This window comes from Cervus elaphus, chromosome 9 (assembly GCF_910594005.1).
Source record: "Cervus elaphus chromosome 9, mCerEla1.1, whole genome shotgun sequence".
NCBI classification, from domain to species: domain Eukaryota; kingdom Metazoa; phylum Chordata; class Mammalia; order Artiodactyla; family Cervidae; genus Cervus; species Cervus elaphus.
In genome coordinates, this window is record NC_057823.1 from 109143322 (window position 1) to 109162167 (window position 18846).

At 42.2% G+C, this 18846-nt stretch overlaps 1 protein-coding gene across 2 annotated transcripts in view; it reads left to right on the forward strand.

Moving 5' to 3' along the window:
* The window catches only part of CAMK4 (calcium/calmodulin dependent protein kinase IV), a 253686-nt gene that overhangs the window by 146033 nt on the left and 88807 nt on the right, over positions 1-18846 (forward strand). For both annotated transcript variants that reach the window (XM_043913774.1, XM_043913775.1), the window contains 2 exons: positions 10047-10109; positions 12493-12575. In XM_043913774.1, the coding sequence (XP_043769709.1) occupies positions 10047-10109; positions 12493-12575 (146 nt within the window). The remainder of the gene's footprint in view (positions 1-10046; positions 10110-12492; positions 12576-18846) is intronic.

Genomic DNA, 18846 nt, shown 5'->3' on the forward strand with positions numbered 1-18846 from the left:
AAAAGGAAATAAAATGGCAATGTTAAAATGGTAGATACGTTACTACTCTCTTTTGCTTTTTATATTTTACTTAAAAAAAGTGACTATGATACCTTTATAAAAATAAATAATATTCATTTATTTTCTTCCAGCCCTGACAACATGAACATAAAGGAACATTTGGGAGGCTAACACTATATTTATTTTTTATCACCGGATATCAATTTCATTTTTGCATGGATTCGATCATGAGGGAATTGAAGTCACCTCATTGGGGAATATGGGAGTTGGAATCCAGCAGAGTTTTTCTTCTGAACTGTCCCTTGACAGGCACAGAGACAGAACAGAATGTTCATAGTCGTGTCCCTGATTTCTCTGCTTTCCAAGATCTCACTTCTCCTTCTTCGGGAATGCGTATGGATTCTAGTTCTCACTGTTCTCCTTTCTGATTTTCATCATTTCACTCTCATTTAATCTCTTCTGTGTTGTGTTTGATACTCAGTGTGGGTCACACAAATGACAGTCAGGGTGTCCTGGTTGAAGAAGAAGCTGTGACGCTCTCTGTAACCTCCCCGGGGGAGCGGAGCAGCTGTGGGATGCCGCAGTGGGCTTAGACAGGCAGGGATTCCACCAGGGCTTTTATTACTTCTGTTTCTTGGAACAGTCCCTATTTATCCTAGGAGAGTGCAATCTAGAATAAGTAGTATAGTGACTCTTTGTAGCTCACAGTTTAGAAGTCACAGCTCTTGCCTGTATAGACTGGACGATCTGGGTACTCAGCTCTGCTTGTGAGACAGGCACTCTCCACTCCACTGATGTTGATGACATGATTTGGCTGGCAGGAGGAGAAGTGACTAACCAAACCCACTCTCATCTAAACAAAGCTGTTAAACCAGAGAGTTTTCCTTTGAGCCACTGATCTTTTATATTCAAACACTAGCACCATCCCTCATTTATTTATTCAATAAATTAATATATAGCAGGGGTTGGTAAGTAATGCTGGAGTTACTGACGGGTAAAAATAGACAGGCCATTTGCTATTATAGAGCTTATGTTCTGGGGGAAGAAGCAGGTAATTTACAACTAATGGTAACACAGATTTGTGTGAATTTATGAAGGGACTAGTGTGATGATCTCATGTGTGTATGTGAGCCTGCCTGTGTGCTAAGTCACTTCAGCCGTGGCTGACTCTGGCATGGACTCTGCCAGGCTCCTCTGTCCATGGAACCCTCCAGGCGAGAGTCCTGGAGTGGGTAACCCTGCCTTCCTCCAGGGGTCTTCCGACCCAGGGATTGAACCCGAGTCTCCTGCGGCTCCTCCACTGCAGGCAGATTCTTTTTCCCTGAGCTACCGGGAAACCCCGTGTATACGTGCATGTGCCTTCTTTTGGTGCAGTGACCTGGGAAAGCCTCTCCGTTGCTTTCTGAGTGAAGTGGGAGGGTCAAGGGGAGGAGGCCTGGAGCCAGGTCTGGAGGTCGAGTGGCCAGTGTAGCAGGAAAACAAACTCCGCCCTCAAGGGTGAGTCCCCATCCCGAGCTGTGAGGCCTTGGGACAGGGAGGTAGCTTTATTCTGAGCACAGTGGGGTGCCAGCATTTAAACTGGTGAGGGACATGACCTGATTTACATTTTAAAGATATCACTGGCTGCTGCATGCAGAGGGAGTGATCGGAGGCTAAAAATCAGAGCAGGGCTACTAGGTAGGCAGTATTACAATATTTGTAGCCTTTAAAGTAGAAGAAAAGTCAGACCAGAATGGTGACATGGTATAATCGATTTCATGTGAAGAAGGGAGTGAGCAGATATTCTATCAAATGCTGCTGACAGAGTAAGATAAGATCAGAAAAGTAGTTAGTCTCCTTCAAGGAGACCTCTGGTCTCTCCTATAAAGGCAGGTGAAGCCAGATTGAATTTCACTGACAAATCTATGAGGAAAGGGAGGAGGACGTGGAGAAAGAATACAGAGACCGCTCAGGAGAGGTTTTCTGCTAAGGGGAGCAGAGTTACACTTTGAAAGCAGGAAGAAGGGTGAGGGATTGGGGAATGAGATGTTTTTAAAGATAAGACGTATTAAATGAGGGTGACCCCCGCCATGTATTCTTAATGCCAGGGAGAGATACAGAGATGAAATAGGAGAAAAGTAAAAGTGAAAGTTGCTCAGTCGTGTCTGACTCTTTGCAACCCCATGGACTGTACAGTCCATGAAATTCTCTAGGCCAGAATACCGGAGTGGGTACCCTTTCCCTTCTCCAGAAAGAGGTATGTAAAGCCCTTTCTACTTTATGTATCATGTTCTTTTCCCATTTTTCTCTCCCTCTGTCAAATCTGTTTCTAAAGGAAGTCTGGCATCAGTCAAATCTTCTGTATAAGCTTTGTTCAGTTTGTTATCTCTCCCAGGAATATTTTAAGCCTGCTTCATTCACTGTAAAGTAAAAGCCTGTTGCCTGTGAAAGGGTTTCTAGCATCTGCGAGCAGGAAGGCTCGTATTTTAGACTTTAAGAATGAAGGAGAAGAGGTAGCCTCCCTTGAGAGAGCTGCTCTCTTCTGAACCTACCTGATGTACAGAGGCTTCAGGTTCTGAAAGACACGTGTCTTTTTTCCTGGGCTGAGCTTCTAAGAGGCATTTTTTTTCTAGCCTAAATCCTGTTCCGATCCTCAGGCTCCTCCTCTGTTGGAAAGCTCCCCTTTCCTCCATTTGGTTCTCCCAAATGTTTCAGAGAATGCAGAGTAGGAGGCAGTCATCACAGAACTACCAAAATACATTGTTTCACAGTTCTCAAAACCTTATTTGAGCTTTGTTAGTTTGTCTTCTCATTCTGATTAGAGCCAGACTGGCATTAGACTAGTCTCATTAAGTGTGGAATAGGAGACTGGCTTCTCTGCCACTCAGGTCTTCTTTCTGCCCCACCCCGCCACGCCCGTGGCTCCTCACGGCCCCCCCCCACTGAGGCGTCGCTGCTGAGCCGTGACCTCCTCTGCGTTACTGCCCCTTCCCTTCTCCTCTGAGTCCAAAGTTGTGCTGAAATATCTTGGAGAAGAACATTCAAGACAAAAGACTATCAAGGACAAAGTGAAAAGGCTCAGAAGTGGAGACAATCTTTGATTCTTCAAAGATCAATTTGATGATCAGCGAGCTACAGTAGATGGCTCAGTGGTAAAGAGTCCGCCTGCAAGGCAGGAGATGCTAGAGACATGGGTTCCACCCCTGGGTTAGGAAGATCCTCTGGAGTGGGAAATGGCAACCTACTCCTATATGCTTGACTGGAGAACTCCATGGACAGAGGAGCCTGGTGGGCTACAGTCCACGGGGTCGCACAGAGCCGACACGACTGGGCAGCAGAGCACACACACGCGCCAGCAATAGTCCAAGGCGGTGAATAGTGTGTGAGTCCAGCTCCGGGCAGGACCACACTGTTGCTTGCATCTTTCTAAACCCGATGCTCTCCAGTCTTTACCGTCTCAGTAAATGGCAATATCATTCCTCCCATTTCTCAGGCAGAAAAGCAAGCAGTCACCCTTTACACTAAGGTAGTCGTGAGATGCCCAGGTTTCTGTTAGATGAAGAAGATAAAGGAGTAATCAGATCCGGCTAAAGTTCTGTAGGTATTGGAGAGAATAGCTTCATGTAGGAAAACCTCAATATTTTTATGTGTCTCACATTTGGTGTATGCGTGTTCAAGTAGCAGTTCTTGGCTTTCAGATCCTTGTAGGTTAAAACTGTCATTCTTGAATTTAACAAAGCTCCTGTTGTCAAGTCATTTCACCAAGCATGTTATTGCCAACACATCCTTGTTGATATGTCTGAAAACAGGATGCTAAATTAAGCAGAAACTGTGCAGAAAAGAGTTGTGAAAAGTTAAAGGTACTTTTCTGCTTATTTACCATTAATAATTTATATTTTGCCTCTTTTCACAAAGAATCTAAGGAGCACAGTTCTGTAGTTCACATCATGTTCTCTGGTCATTGTTTAAACCAAAAATGAGCCTAAAAAGTCAGAGAACTAACAGAGACAAAATAAGACTTACGCTCTCCATCCCTGCAAAGAGAATGAGATGAAAGTGAGCATTTATGTGGAGATGCTGCTTTACTTGACTGACTCCTAGAAGAAGCAGAGCAGGAGCCAGCTTGCCCAGAGTACTGGGAGTTCCCGAGTCTGGATCTCGACCCTGTCTGAGACGGCCAGAGGATCGAGGCCACGAGAGATATGGGGGTGCAGTTACTCTCCTTTCCAGTTACTTCACCACCTGTGTCTCTATTCATTATTCTCACATGCAGAGACTGGTTTTCCTTTTTTTTCCTACTTAATTCCTCAGTACTTTCTTCTTCATGTATTTTCAATTCTTCCTTCTTTTTTCCCTTAGCCTTCCACATCCCAGCGTAGCAGTGTATTTGCTGTGTGTCTCAGTGAAGGGCCCACGTCTGATCGACTGTTCGATGGTGGAGCCTTCTTCTCTGATGTTACTCTGGAACTGCACCTCTTACCCATTTCTCTCTCTCCCTCCATGGAGGCAGACAGCAAAGTTGGGATTTCTTTCAGTATTGAGGAATCTTGATTTCCATGGAGTTTTAAAACTGTACAAATGATTTTATGATGATGGAAAGATGTATTTCTTTGACTGTTTAAGGTAGTTCAGTTCAGTCATTCAGTCGTGTCTGGCTCTTTGCGGTCATCACATGGGGAGGCTAAAACATGGCTTTACATGTGCCCAAGCCATCTAAGATTATCAGTGTCACACTGGCGGCTCTTCAGCGGCACAAAGAGTATAAATGGAAGAAAAGCTCTTTCTGATGGGCAGTAAAATACAGTAAATCAGGCAAGCAGCTCTGGTCCCATTGCAGTCAGTCTGATTTTCCTGTGACGGATTAAAACTGTGACTGGGCCAAACGCCCGTGGGCCTCCCAGATCCCTTGCACCTAACTGTCTTCAGACCAGGCAGGGCTGTATGGCGTGCTGGCTGCTGACATCCGTAGGCCAGCCCGGACACACATTTCAAGCTTCTGACTCCTCCAGCCACTTCTAAGTTTGAATGAGATATGACACCTGATGAAAAGCAATACGGCATCGCAAGTGACTGTCCGAGACTACATATGGAACCCAGAGGTATACAAATTCAACACCTCGGGGCCAAAATTGGCCAGTGGGAAAGAGGAGGGCGTTCCTGGGCAGGTGAATCCCCTCTCTCCCCACCGTCCCCTGAACTGGAAGGCGTGGCGATCGTGTGTGGGTCCTCCGGGGAGGGGCTGTGTGCCAGCTGGGTGCGGCTGCCCCGTGACCTGCTGCGTTCTTACGGCTCTGCAGCCGTGGCTGACGTACCTCGCTGTCCTTCCCTTTCTCCTCACGCTCGCTGCATTGGGGGTGCTCATTCCAAATAAAAACCTGAACGTTAATCCTCACCATGTTTGTTCTCTGGGAAGCTAAAGTTAGAATTTTCTTGTGTATTTAATTTTTGTGTATATGTGTAATGTGTATTTTTATCATTGAAAATTGTTAGCAATTAAAAACCATCATTCTCCAGGTTATTTTGTACATAGTGAAGGTATGTTTTATGGGTTTTCAGATGAAAAACTCAAGAGTGACCATGATTGGACAAAACTCCTATACAACAGTGTTGTTGTTGATTTGTTAAAGCCATCTGTGGATGCTTCTGAAAGATGCAAATTACAGTAGCTCTTGAAGCTAATTTCAAGCGGCAGTAATGACTGTTCATGTCGCTGCCCACTTTTGTGGCTTGCTTGACAGTTATGTTCTTGGAAAAATAGCACTTACTCTGAATGGCCGTGCCCGCACTGGGACCCTCTCCTAACCTGCCCAGGTGTTTTAAAGTCAGCTGTCTACTCCTGACCGCCGGGCAGGCTGTCTGCGGTGCGAGCGGGCGCTGCCCTCTGGCTCTGGTGTGCGGGCCGCTCACCGCGGGGGCCTCTCTGCTTGCAGACCCCGGGCTCTGGGCGGCTGGCTCAGTGGTTGGGCCCGTGGGCTCCGCTGCCCCCCGCACCTGGGGCACGGGATGAGCCCGTACCCCCTGCGCTGGCACCAGGGAAGGCCCTGCCCAGGTGTTTGGAAGGGAAAGTCAGAAATGGGAAGGCAGCAATACCTTCTGGAGCAGGAGAAACACTGGGGAGGTGTCAGGCAAGGTGGCTGGCAGGACGCACCCAGGGTGACCTCCGCACCGCGACACCTTAGGGGGAACCACCCCCACAGTTCGGCTGTCTAGGGACCTCTAGACTTTGTTTCGAAAAGGTGACAAGTGACTCTCAGCTAATCTCTGTGGGAGAGATGTTCTGACCTGAGACTTGCTCTGTCCTCGGCTTCTCAGCCGTTTGTCTCCTCTGTTGTCCCCTTCTCCCCTTCGGCCTCATTCCTGCTGGATTCCTCAGGTGCATTGCCTTGGCTGCTAGTCCAGGTTTTGCCCCACAGTTTACTCTCTGTGGATTGATGACTGTAAATACCCCAGTTTTCTCTAGTTTCTTCTTTCTAAGATTCTTCCTGGCCTCCACTTGAGTCATGACCCGCGTTCAGTCTGGGCTTCAGCATTCAGGCGAGCAGGGAGGAGACGGCGTTCACGTTTTTCTTTCAGTTCAATTATTACTGCAATTTTGTTTTTTTTCTAGTTTCTGCTTCCAGATGTGTAATGTTGAGGTTTCTGGAGTAGCGTTCTCAAACTTGTGGGCTATAGGAGCCCTGTCTACTCTCTAACTCACTGAGAATCCCAAATAGCTACACATTTACTGACTCAGTGGTAAAGAATCCACCTGCTGTGCAGAAGACTCAGGAGATGCGGGTTCGATCCCTGGGTCAGGAAGATCCCCTGGAGGAGGAAATGACAACCCACTCCAGTACTCTTGCCTGGAAAATCCCATGGACGGAGGAGCCTGCTGGGCTTCAGTCCACGGGGTCGCAAAAGAGTCAGACAAGACAGCACAGCACACACACACACATTTACTGTATTAGAGACTGAAGAATCTATAATAAGAGATTAAAGAATTTTGAGTGTTAATTAACTAAAGCTATAGTAGTAATAAATCCAGTTCTATTATATTTTAACATAAATAATATTTACAGTGAAAAATAAGTTTATTTTCCAAAAGATAAAAATACTTAGAAGAGTGTCATTATTTTGTAAATCTCTTTATTATCTGGCTCAATAGAAGACAGTTTAATTCTCAACTACTTCTGCATTCAATTTGTTTTGTTTCAAGTATAGGAAAAAAAAAAATCTAGTCTCACCCAGCTGCATAGTTGGAAAAGGGCCTTTTATATACCCTGAAAAGAGTCTTAGGGACCCAGAAGGGTCCTCCAATCATACTTTGAGAGCTACTAATCTTAAGTATAGTGGGAAAATAATTACCCTTTGCAAAATTAACTTTAAAGAAAATTAATTCTGAATTAAAAACAAACAACTACAGTAGAAGTGTGTTATTCCAAATAATCTAATCTGCTATGAATATTTCCAGAGTTAAGATAGTTTTCAAAGAACTAATTTTTGAAGGCATCCCGATATTTAATGTATTGATATAACATGATAAAACCACCACAGTATTGTAAAGTAATTAGCCTCCAATTAAATTAATTAAAATAAATAGATTTGCTTAAAATTCATATTGGTATTAAAAGATTTTACTATATCATGTGAAAAGAGTTAAAGGATATCTCTGATACTTATTTTAAATGGATCAAAATTATGAAAACAAGAAAACCTTGTATTACATGAACATTAAATGTGTAATAAGAAACATAGGTTCGACTGTTAACAAATCTTAGAGACACTCATGTTCTGAAATTTTTTTAAACATCACACAATAATGAAAAAAAATATATATATATTTGTATTAGTGAGGAAATTCAAGTTGTCCTATGGAGAAGATTGTGATTAAAAAAAAAATGCATATTCACTGGATGAATCCTTCTTACATGAGACATCTGAGATAGTCAGACTCATGGAAGCAGAGAGCAGGCTTGTGCTTCCTGAAGGATGGCTGGGGAGGGCGTGGAGAGTTGCTGTTCAGTGGGCATCAAGTTATACAAGGTCAGAAAGGTCCAGAGAGCTACTGTACAGCACATTGCCTGTAGTTAACAGTAAGATACTGTTTGCTTAAAAATTTGTTAAGAGGGTAGATTTCACATTAAGTGTTCTTAACTCCCCCCCCCCCCCCCCCCGCCAACACACACACACACACAACAAAGGGACAAGGGAAACTTTTGGAGGTGATGGATGTATTTATTACGTTGATTATGGTGATGGGAACTTGTGTCCAGACTCACCACATTGTATACATTGATTATGTGTGGGTTTTTGTATATCATTTATGCCTTAGCAAAGATAGAAAAAGTGTTACATTTTTAAAGTAATTAAAAAATTATTATGTGTATGGAGATTTTCCTCAATAGCATCTGCAGAGCTGAAATGGAGTGTGAGCCAGGAGCTCTTCGGAAGAAATCTGTCAGTGTCGGCCTGCTTTAGCAATGCCGCTCTCTGTCAGGGATCTCCCATCTGATGCAAGTAGAGTCTCTTTTGTTCAATAGCAAATTTTCATGAAATAGGTGATTTGTTTCACTTGGTATGTTAACTCGTATAGCGTTTTCCTCTAACACCACGTCGCCCCCAAACCGTGTGGTCTACATGCCATGGGTCAGGCTCCTGGATGCCACCAGCGGCCCACACCTCACACCAGCACCGCCCGTGCACACTCGAGCAAGTCTTTCTTCACTTTATTTTAACAATAGTGTGACTTTTAATGGCTAATAGCTTCAGAGCCTTTTAGAGTTAGCCCACTGTTTGAGTGACAGCAATGTTCTGACTCATAGAAACATGATCCTCCACTGAACAATGAAATTTTTAAAACACAACTTGTTTACAGCTTATGGTCTTCTTCTTATGGCATTTTATAGAGGAGTTTTATGCCCAAAATTAGATTATAATCTTCCTCTGAAAAAGATCACTTTTATTTGTTTTTTCATATGCCTGGCATTGTTTAATATGAGCCTGAGCACATACAAAACTGTATTAAACCCTTACTATGTGGTATGCATTTATTACATATACATTCACGAGAGATCCTTGACTCCCCTGGTTCTAATGAACATGTTTTCTTTTTGTCAAATGGCTCATATTTGTAAGCTTTCCTCTGCCTGAGATATTTGGAGAATGTGATGAAAGCTGTATGCCCTCTTCCATCCCAGAAAACATAGGTCTGAGGAACTGTTTTATCCAAATCTGTACTCCAGGCTTCCATATCAACTAGAATCACTATTTCCTTAGACTCCTTTACTTTGCTTCAGCTTACATCACTGGTGGCATCAAGCAGCTCCAGGTAGTGTCAGTGAAAGAGGAGATTCGGTAGCTCACACAGTAGGAAAGCTCAGAGCGCAGACTCGCCTGTGAGTGACTGAACCCAGGGGGTCACACAGTCAGCGGTGCTCACTCTTCCTCTCTAGCAGCGTCGGCTCCGTTTTCAGGGACGTGGTCTCCAAAGGGCATCAGTAACAGTCCCTGGTAGTGGCCGACTCCATCCTCTTTTTCTCTCCCAATTTGCGAGGAAAAGAGAATGCTTTGTTGATTATTTGAGTAAACTGTTGGGGGAGGCCTGGTTCTGATGACTTGGACTTGGGTCGTTGATTCTCTGCCTCAGTCACTTCGGCTGCAGAGCGAGTCCTCTGACTGGTCGGGCCGGGTGATAACGCTCACTTCCGTGGGAAACAAGCAGGTAAAGTGGCTGACAGCTCCAGTGCGTTTGAATCAAGGCTTTTAAAAGAAAGGAAGAGAAGGAGGACGTTGAGATGAACTTGTGCCTGAGTGGTGATAGGGATGACTTTTGACAGCAGAGGAGCCACATAAAGGGTCTGACGAGTTGTGACCCGTATTTGTAGCTAGTTCCCTTCATGTCTGAAGCAGAGGGGAAAGACATGCAGCTGGGCAGAAAGGGAGGGAGGTAACATAAGAAAAAAGCTTAGAAATTCACCTGTGCCATTGACCTGATTCATCCAGTGGTTACTGCTGTTTCTGATTCTCTGCTACAATGAAGACATTTCTAAGGTGGGATATCCTTCAGTTTCTCTCATTTTGCCTTTTAGGTGGACAAAAAAATCGTAAGAACTGAGATAGGAGTTCTTCTTCGCCTCTCACATCCAAACATTGTAAGTGGTTTTTAGCCTACTATTTCAAATAATCTGCAAAGTTGCAGAATGAGATTTTTGTTCTTTACTGTCCATTCTGATGATAAGAAGGAGATTCTTTCACTGCCAGTAAGTAGCCACCTTGGCCTAATTCTTGTCCTTATCTGATCTTGTTTTTCAATTCTTTAACTGAATAAATCTTAAGAATAATACCCCTTGAAAGAGTTTCAAAATGGGCACACCCGCAATATATACCATTGTTATTTTCATGCATGAGGATAACTAAAATTGGAGAGCTTTTTTTCACTCTAATAAAACACAGGCTTTTTCCTTTTGTGTGCCTGTCTTATTAATATGCCATTGCTGAAAATGCCTGTGAAGAAAATGCATTGCTTTCCAAAGTCATTTGAGTCTCCTGTGAGAGAGTATTTGCTTCAGAAACAATGCAAAGATTCAAATAAATAATGTGCTTGAATAGAGAAAATAAAACGTGCTCGGAAGCTCTGCTCTTGGCTATGTCCAGATAAAGGCACTGAGGGAGAGGGCTGGGGGAAGCTTACTTGAGCCAATAAAGTGAAAAGAACAAAACCATTTTCCAGGCCACAACTTATTTTTATAAAGTGAGCCAGTTACTTAAAATATTTTACTCATTTCACTGAGAAATTTGTGGTGTCTCAGAGGATGACCAGCATGCTTCGGCTCAAGGCCAAGTGCTTATAAGTTCTTTATTAGTTAGCAATTCAGTTGTAAATATCAGAAAACTTGAATATGGTGGTCTAAACAAATATTTTTCTTATAAGAAATCAGAAGGCAGGCAGTTGTTAGCAACAGTTCAGCTCCTCAGTGATGTCATCCAAGACTCATCCATTGGTTCTCCCATCTTTTGTCCTTATTCCTGATCCCAACTTGGGATCGAGCCCCCTGCATTGGAAGCATGGAGTCCCAACCACTGTGCTCTGTGTCCTTAGTCACTCAGTCGTGTCTGACTCTTTGTGACCCCGTGGACTGTAGCCCACCAGGCCCCTCTGTCCATGGGGATTCTCCAGGCAAGAATACTAGAGTGGGTTGTCATGCCCTCCTCTAGGGGATCTTCCCAACCCAGGGATCGAACCCAGGTCTTCCTCACTGCAGGTGGATTCTTACCAACTGAGCCACCAGGGAATCCCAAGAATACTGGAGTGGGTAGCCTATCCCTTCTCCAGAGCATCTTCCCGACCCAGGAATCAAACCGGGGTCTCCTGCACTGCAGATGGGTTCTTTACCCGCTGAGCCACCAGGGAGGCCCCTTAGCCACTGTACCACCGGGGGCTCCCGCTCTCCCGTCTTCAGGGCGCAGCTTTCGCCTCCTTGCTTCTCCCTCGCGGCCCCTGATGCGGCTGCTCTACAGTCTAAACAAGTCTCCAGGTCTGTGTTCAAGACAGAAGGGAGCCGAACGGTTTAACCAGCAGAGTCTGATAAAAAGAGTAAACGCTTTTCCAGAATTTCCAGTTGCAGAATTCTCTTCAGATTTTACTGGCCACAGCTGGTCACACAATCACCCTAAACTGCATGAAGACTGGAAAATTAAGGACCTGGGTTATCATAAATGGCTAAGACTAACCATAATCCATAATTTGAGACTAGGTACCTTGCTTCCCCAAACAAGAGTTCTGTTTGCAGTACAGTAGGGAGAGAAGGGCTTTGGGTAAGCAATTGGCAAAATTTGCCGTATACAGTCATCATTTTTACATAATCTATCTTATTTCTTTCAAAAAGAAGTCAATATGAAATTTTCCTTAAATATATATATATCAGTCCTGGTCACTTGATTCTCAGAAGAAAATATCCAAAGTTGGATGGATTATCTGAATATCATGAAAACCCTGTTATGATCAGTCAAATCACTGTATCTGTTACTTTTCTGAGTATTCTTTTATCTACTAGCAACTCTTTATCTGTTAAGGGATTCCCTTTCTATGCTGATAGAATTTAACCTGGTCTGTTCTGTCTCAGACCCCTAATTGAAGTCCTGTTCTGAGAGAAAGAAACGTTTGCATCTCTACCAATCATGATGGTTTCAAATGATTTAGGAAGTTTTGTTTGCTTCTGGTTTGTTTTTTTAAAATTCGGTTGAAATTCAAACATTTGGATGATTTGGCAAAATTTAGGAAGTGCTTCTAGGGCAGATATCTTTAGCTATCAAAAGGAAAAATATAAAAGTTCAAAAGGATCTTTGAACAAATGAGGTGACTGATAAAGAAACAACTGGAGAGTGACAAATGACTGCCTGCTACTGGAATAAGGAACCTTTATTAACCATGATCCAACGCGTTGCTATCACAGACAGTGCTGTTGTAGCCATAGTTTTAATGATTTCCTAAAGATGAAAATAAAGAATTTGTGATTTTTTTATATCTTTTCCCAGATAAAACTTAAAGAGATATTTGAAACCCCTACAGAAATCAGTCTGGTCTTAGAACTCGTCACAGGAGGAGAGCTGTTTGACAGGTGAGTGGGTCCTAGAAATATAACTACAGTACAGTTTTGCATCCAATCACCAAAAATAACTGAAGGGAAATTTCTCCTGAAATTCTTCATAATGACATGTTATACCAGTTGATAACTTCTACTAGGATAGTTCTTAAATATTTGATAAGAGGTGGGTAAATGAAAATTTGGGATGCTTAGTGAATGAAAAAATCATTGTTCTATTTACTTTTAAAAACATCTACTTTCTAGATACAAAACAATTTCAAAAGTCTTACTAAATCTAAGCTCAACAGTAAGATTTAAGAGAATATTTTGTGAGAAAGTATTTGATGAAAATTATAGATAGTTAGGCATGTGTTAATAGTATTCTTTGTTATGATTCAAAGCTCATGAAAATCAATTCTCTCCAAATGATTGTTTCTAGGCCCACTTTCTTTTATAGGCTCTTTAAAGAGTTCCAAGTTGCAGAGAAAAATATGTTCTATTATATCCAATTATAGCCAATTTTAGTTGTCTGTTCATACATTCATCACTCAAGGTGGAGGTTTGAGGGTGGCAGGGAGCATGTACAGAAATCTGATGGAGCATAACACAGACGCGTTATTTGTGCACGTTTTAAGTTTGTGCATGCTTTAAGTTTCCATAGCTCTCCCACCCTCCTCATCTCGGAATTCCCTGTTTGCCCTGATGTGATCTTGGAAGCTCTTTGCTGTGCTGATCAGGGTAATTAAACAAAAATGAATCTGGAAGAAGACAAAGAAACTGAGTAGGCTTATATTAGAAATGTTAAGAAACTGCAGTTTCTGTGGTGTAAACATCTTATTGGTTGAAGAATGGGTGAAGAGCTAAGTGGACCGAAGGCAGAAGAGAGGGTAAGGACCACTGATGTAGCCTGAACGCCTGGAGCGCAGTAAATTCTCAGTAAACAGTTGCTGCAGGATGAGTACATGAGCAGCTGCTGCGGTGATGGCCTCTGAGGAGAAAGATGCCTAAGGCAAGCAGGTTTAGAATGTGCTGGAGAAAGGCATGCCCCCCATTCCCCCTCCCCAGCTCCACCCGGCTAAAGTTGCTGCCTCTTCAAGAGCTTGCAGAAGTCTTCAAACTTTTCACTGTTGTTGTTTAGTCACTAAGTCCTGTCCAACTCTTTGTGACCCCGTGGACTGTAGCCCACTAGGCTCCTCTGTCCTTGGAATTCTCCGGGCAAGAATACTGGCGTGGTTTTCCCTTTCCTTCTCCAGGGATCTTCCTGATGCAGGGATCGAACCATGTCTCCTGCATTGGCAGGCGGGTTCTTTACCACTTAACCACCTGGGAAGCTCCATTTCCAAAGGTCTGTCTGCTTTTAATGTTACACAGTGCGGATTTTGACCTTCAGATTGGAAGGAGCAAAATGGCCTTGATTGGAGCCACATATATATCTTCAACAGATACATAATTTTGTTCAGATGCATATTAAAGTTTCCTTAGAACAGGTTATGTGAATAACCAGATTTTTAGAATTATAGCATTTAGACTGTGTTCATTCTTTACAGATAAATGAATCACCTGAGATACGTAAGCATAGGTAGCCTCCACATACACTTCTTGTGGGATTTGGTTTATAATCATTTGGACTCATGTTGTAAACCCTGACTCAGAGTGGTTTGCTTAACTTCTCTGAACCTCAGAACAAATCTGAAGCTGTTGTGTGATGCTGAGGAAGCCGGGACACTCTGATCCGCTGTAAGGACAGCTTTGTCTTAAAACCATCGTGTTCCCTTGTGCTTAGTCAAGACTCTTCTGGACCAGTTCATTTGAATGTTGCCTAAATTTGTCCATAGTTGTCCTTTCTCAGCGCTTCGTTAGCTCACTCTTTCATGGACATATTCCTTCTTCAGGTACATTAATAGAGTCAAATTACAGTTAGATCCTGCTTGCTCTGGAGCCGTGAGGTCTCCCTAAGGAAGACTGACATATTTCCCTGCTAATCGTGGTCTACCAGAGAGAAACCTCCTGTTCTTTGTAAATAATTCCAGGACAGGAATTTTCACAATTAAGTAAATAGTATTTGCTATGTACCTTCTTACCTCTGTTTGTTTCAGTCATTTTGGAAATAGGGATCTCTCTTCCCTTTCTCCCCAGCCTTTCTGGGTCTCTTATCTTGTAGTCGAGCTGATTTTGATGGAATAGAATTAATTCAGCTATAGATAAGAATGAAAAACTAAATGTCAATAAATTTCATTTATAATGATAAATGAATGAAATATTCAGATTTAGCAGAGGACATCTAAAGAATGGCAGACAGCCATTAAAGCACTCAACCAACTACTCTATAAACTCTTAGTGGTCTTAGATGATAGACTTTCCCCACCCCCCACCGAAAGTTGTGCACATGTCTGTTGCCATATCTGAGATGAATGTGGTTTCTCCATTAAGTTACTTAATCCTACAGTTATCTTTAAATTTGGGTCAAACTGAAAATATATCCTGCATTATTATCCACTTATTGCTTTCTTTCCTGAGAGATCAAAATCATACTATGGTCTCTTTTTCCTGTACTTAGGTCAAAATCCAAATTTATTTAATTGTAATAACATAAATTCATTCCTGGTCTAATGATGACTCTAATAATATCTAATGAATGAACTAATGGAGCAATTGATGAAGAGATAATTATATTAGCCCATTGTAGTCAAATGGTATATGATTGTATTTTATTAGCAAAAGATCTATGTTGCTGTTAAAAACCTAAACCTGATAAGTACAAGTGAAATCTGCTGTTTCATGTAGCATATGAATAGTAAATTGCATGGGACAATGAATTACAGGTTTTGGAATAAAATCAGTGATATTTTGTGCCCAAGGAAATTCCCCCCAAAAATCTGCACAAAATTACAATATCATGAAATAAAGAAATCTCCAGAACATTTTCTTTTCCATCTTTCTCAATCTAGTTACAATTCTTATAAATTTATTGAGCTTTTCAAGTGGATAAGGTATGAGATTGCTTAAGAGTAAATTTCCATTTTTTTTCCAGAAAATGATTGTATTATAAAGCAACTAATTAGTAGTATCCTTCTGCTCTTCTAATTAAAATTTTTTAATGTTTTTTTGTTTTCTTTTCCCAATTTTTGTCTAACTCTAGTATCAGAATATCTTGTGAATTTTTAAATTTGTCTTTTTTCTGCTTTCTCCTTGTATTTTTGCTTGCCAGGCTATGCTTGTTCACATGCCAAACATTATGTATAAAAGGTTTTAGAATTTGAGGCTTTAAATGCTGTTGCCTCAAAAAAGCAAATTTTATTTTGCTTCAGTAGGCAGTTAAGGTAAAGAACAGATCACTTTAATCTAATCAGGCATTGGACTGATTCAAAGCTGGGTTTCCTGAAAGCAAATCTATTTCTTGTCAACTCTTACTCATAGGTTTTGCCCTTTAAGGGTCCCAGTTGAAGCCAGGGGATTTTTGCCAAGGATCCCCTTCCTTGGCAGATCCTAAATGCCAAGCTTCTGTTCCCTCTACTGTGTAAGGTGGCCTGTCAGCTGCTGATTTTTAATTCCTTTAAAGAAAAAGCATAAGCATCAGATATCAGGTTGCTTTTCTGTGTTTTTCTTCTCTTCTAGAGCTTGGCTCCTAAAGCCTTCACTTCCTTGGTAGCTCTGTGGTGTCTTCAAGTATACTTTGTATTTTATTTAGCTTGTTTTCATTGTTCTTAGCTGTAGGCTTGTCCACCGCACCACTACTGAGAGCAAAAATTCAGTACATATAGTTTGAAAAGTCTTTTCACAGCCAGCAGTGTGTCTTCCTCTTTTATGCTAACCCTTTGGGACAAGCAGGATGAAAAGCACTGTCCCACTCCACAGATGTGGAACCTGAGGATGGTAGATGATCTTCCCCAGACAGGCAGTCGGTCTGTCTTCTGGTCCAGCTCTTCCTCCCCATATGGCCTCATTGTCTTTCTTTTTAAATCCAGTTAGCCCCTTTCAAATTATTTACAAGAGAATAAACTGCTGTTTGTTTTGTTTATGAAGAATCCCTGATGTATTGCTTGAAAAGTGAAAGTGAAGTCGTTCAGTCGTGTCCGACTCTTTGCAACCCTGTGGACTGTAGCCCACCAGGCTCCTCCATCCATGGGATTTCCCAGGCAAGAATACTGGAGCGGGTTGCCATTTCCTTCTCCAGGGGCTCTTCCCAAACCAGGGATCCAACCTGGGTCTCCCGCACTGCAGGCAGACGCTTTACCATCTGAGCCAGCAGGGAAGCCACGTGGCCTTGTATTGCTCGGTCCTGTGCAAAAAAGTCTTTAAGTCACTCAGTCATCTTTCAGGCTTTCTAAGGCATTGTTATTCTCATTTTTTTTAAGACCACAAACTGTAGAAATTGATAGGTCATACAGTCAGGCCTGAAACTCACATCTGTCTGACTACAACTCGTTTTTCATTTCCCCAAACTGAAAATATTCTCTTGCAAGAAAATAATCAGTTGTGAATATGCAGGAGAAGTAGTGGCTATATTTGGGGATTATGCATTTAGCTCATTAATTACCTGACAGAGTCCCTGGTATTTCAGTCCTGATGGTCATTTCTGCTTCAGCATTCCTGGGTCTCTGCTCTTGGTGAAAATAAATGGAATTGTCAGGACACTGTCATTAGGAAAAAATCCTAGAAATGGACATTAGGGCTTTTCTCCAGTCTTCATGGAGTTGTGTCATGGTTGGTTTTATGGTTAACCAAACTCAGAACACATCTGAATTTGTGAAGACTAATGTTGAAATGAAGAAATGTAAAATCTTACTGTCTGAAAGGATAATTAGTCACTATAATGAGAGCCGTTTTTGAGTGCCTTTTGGGGTCCTGGCAGTGGCAAAGCATTTTACTAACTATGATCTCATTTAATTCTCAACAGCAACACATATACAACGTAGGCCTTGATATATATATTTTGTAGACCAGATAACTGAGGATCAGAGAGGTCTATTAACCACCATTAGGTCACTCAGTTTACAGTGGATCTAATAACAACAGCAATAATTAAAGGGAACTAAACTCTAGTATGTCAGATTCCAATGTATGATTTTTCTAACATACCACACTGCTGCTATGTAAGCAAATGCCAATATTCTTAATATTTAAAAATGAAACTTCAAATTAGTGACATAATATTTTATTCTGCTTAAGTGTGGCTTAACTTAAGCATGAATGTGTGCATATATGTGTAAATATAAATACATCTTCTCTTTATGCAGTTTTATCTGGCTACATATAAACAAAACATTCTTTGATTTGGAGTAGATTAAAGTCTGCTTTTTTAGAAGCTTGACTATAAAGGGAAAAATAAGTGAGGCAGTAGAAAGAGACATAGGATAAATGGAGGCTTAGTTACTGTTTTAAACTGGCTTGCTGGTAACACGTTAATTTGCTGATGGGAAGGAGCCTGCTGGATAGGGAAGCAGGAGAGATCTGAGAGGGACTTTTATTTGGAACAACATCCCAGAGAAGACCCTGAGGGAATAAGATCTAGAGTCACATAAAAGGGTTGTTTTAGAAAAAGTTTCTCTCTTCCTCAGAAGCATAAAGACTCAAGCTGCAGAAGGGTCAAAGGACCTAGAATAGTCACAACAGAAAGGAAGAGGAACAAAGTTAGAGGACTTACTGTTGGGTTGGGGTTGTGATTCTAGCCTGCTTACACGCTAACACATTAGGCTGGTGAGCGCTGGGAAGAGACGTGGGACACCTGATCGGAGCCCCTGGGCAGCGCAGCAGGCTCAGGTGGGAGCCGGCAGGCGGAGGAGCATGCGTTCCCGGAGAGGACGTGACACGAGTGTCCACAGCAGAAAACGAAGAAGGAAAGCGCACCGAGGAATACCGTTCACCCACGAAAAGCCGTGTCTCTTTCGTATATACTGTGTATGTCTCTCTTCCCATTGCTTCTGGCCTTTTGAGCCTTCACATTCTCTGCCATTGCAGTAGACTCCTACTGGTATTAGTTTCACTTTCGTCCATCCATCAATGTTTAAAGCACAGATTTGATCACAGCTTAGCCAGGAAGGCTACTTACTACTTTTAGTTCAAGTAAGTGCTTTTAAACATGACCAAAAAAACCCCTTATAGTCTGGCCTCATCCTGCTATATATCAGATTCACTACCCACTTTATTCTCTTCTCAGTTCATTGGGTCACAAAGAGTCGGACACGACTAAGTGACTCTCACACACACACACACACCCCACCTTGTTAACCAGAGGAATTTTTCGTCCTTCTCAAGGAGCTCACAGTCTAGAATAGGGAAAATAAAACTAATAGGGATCCAAATA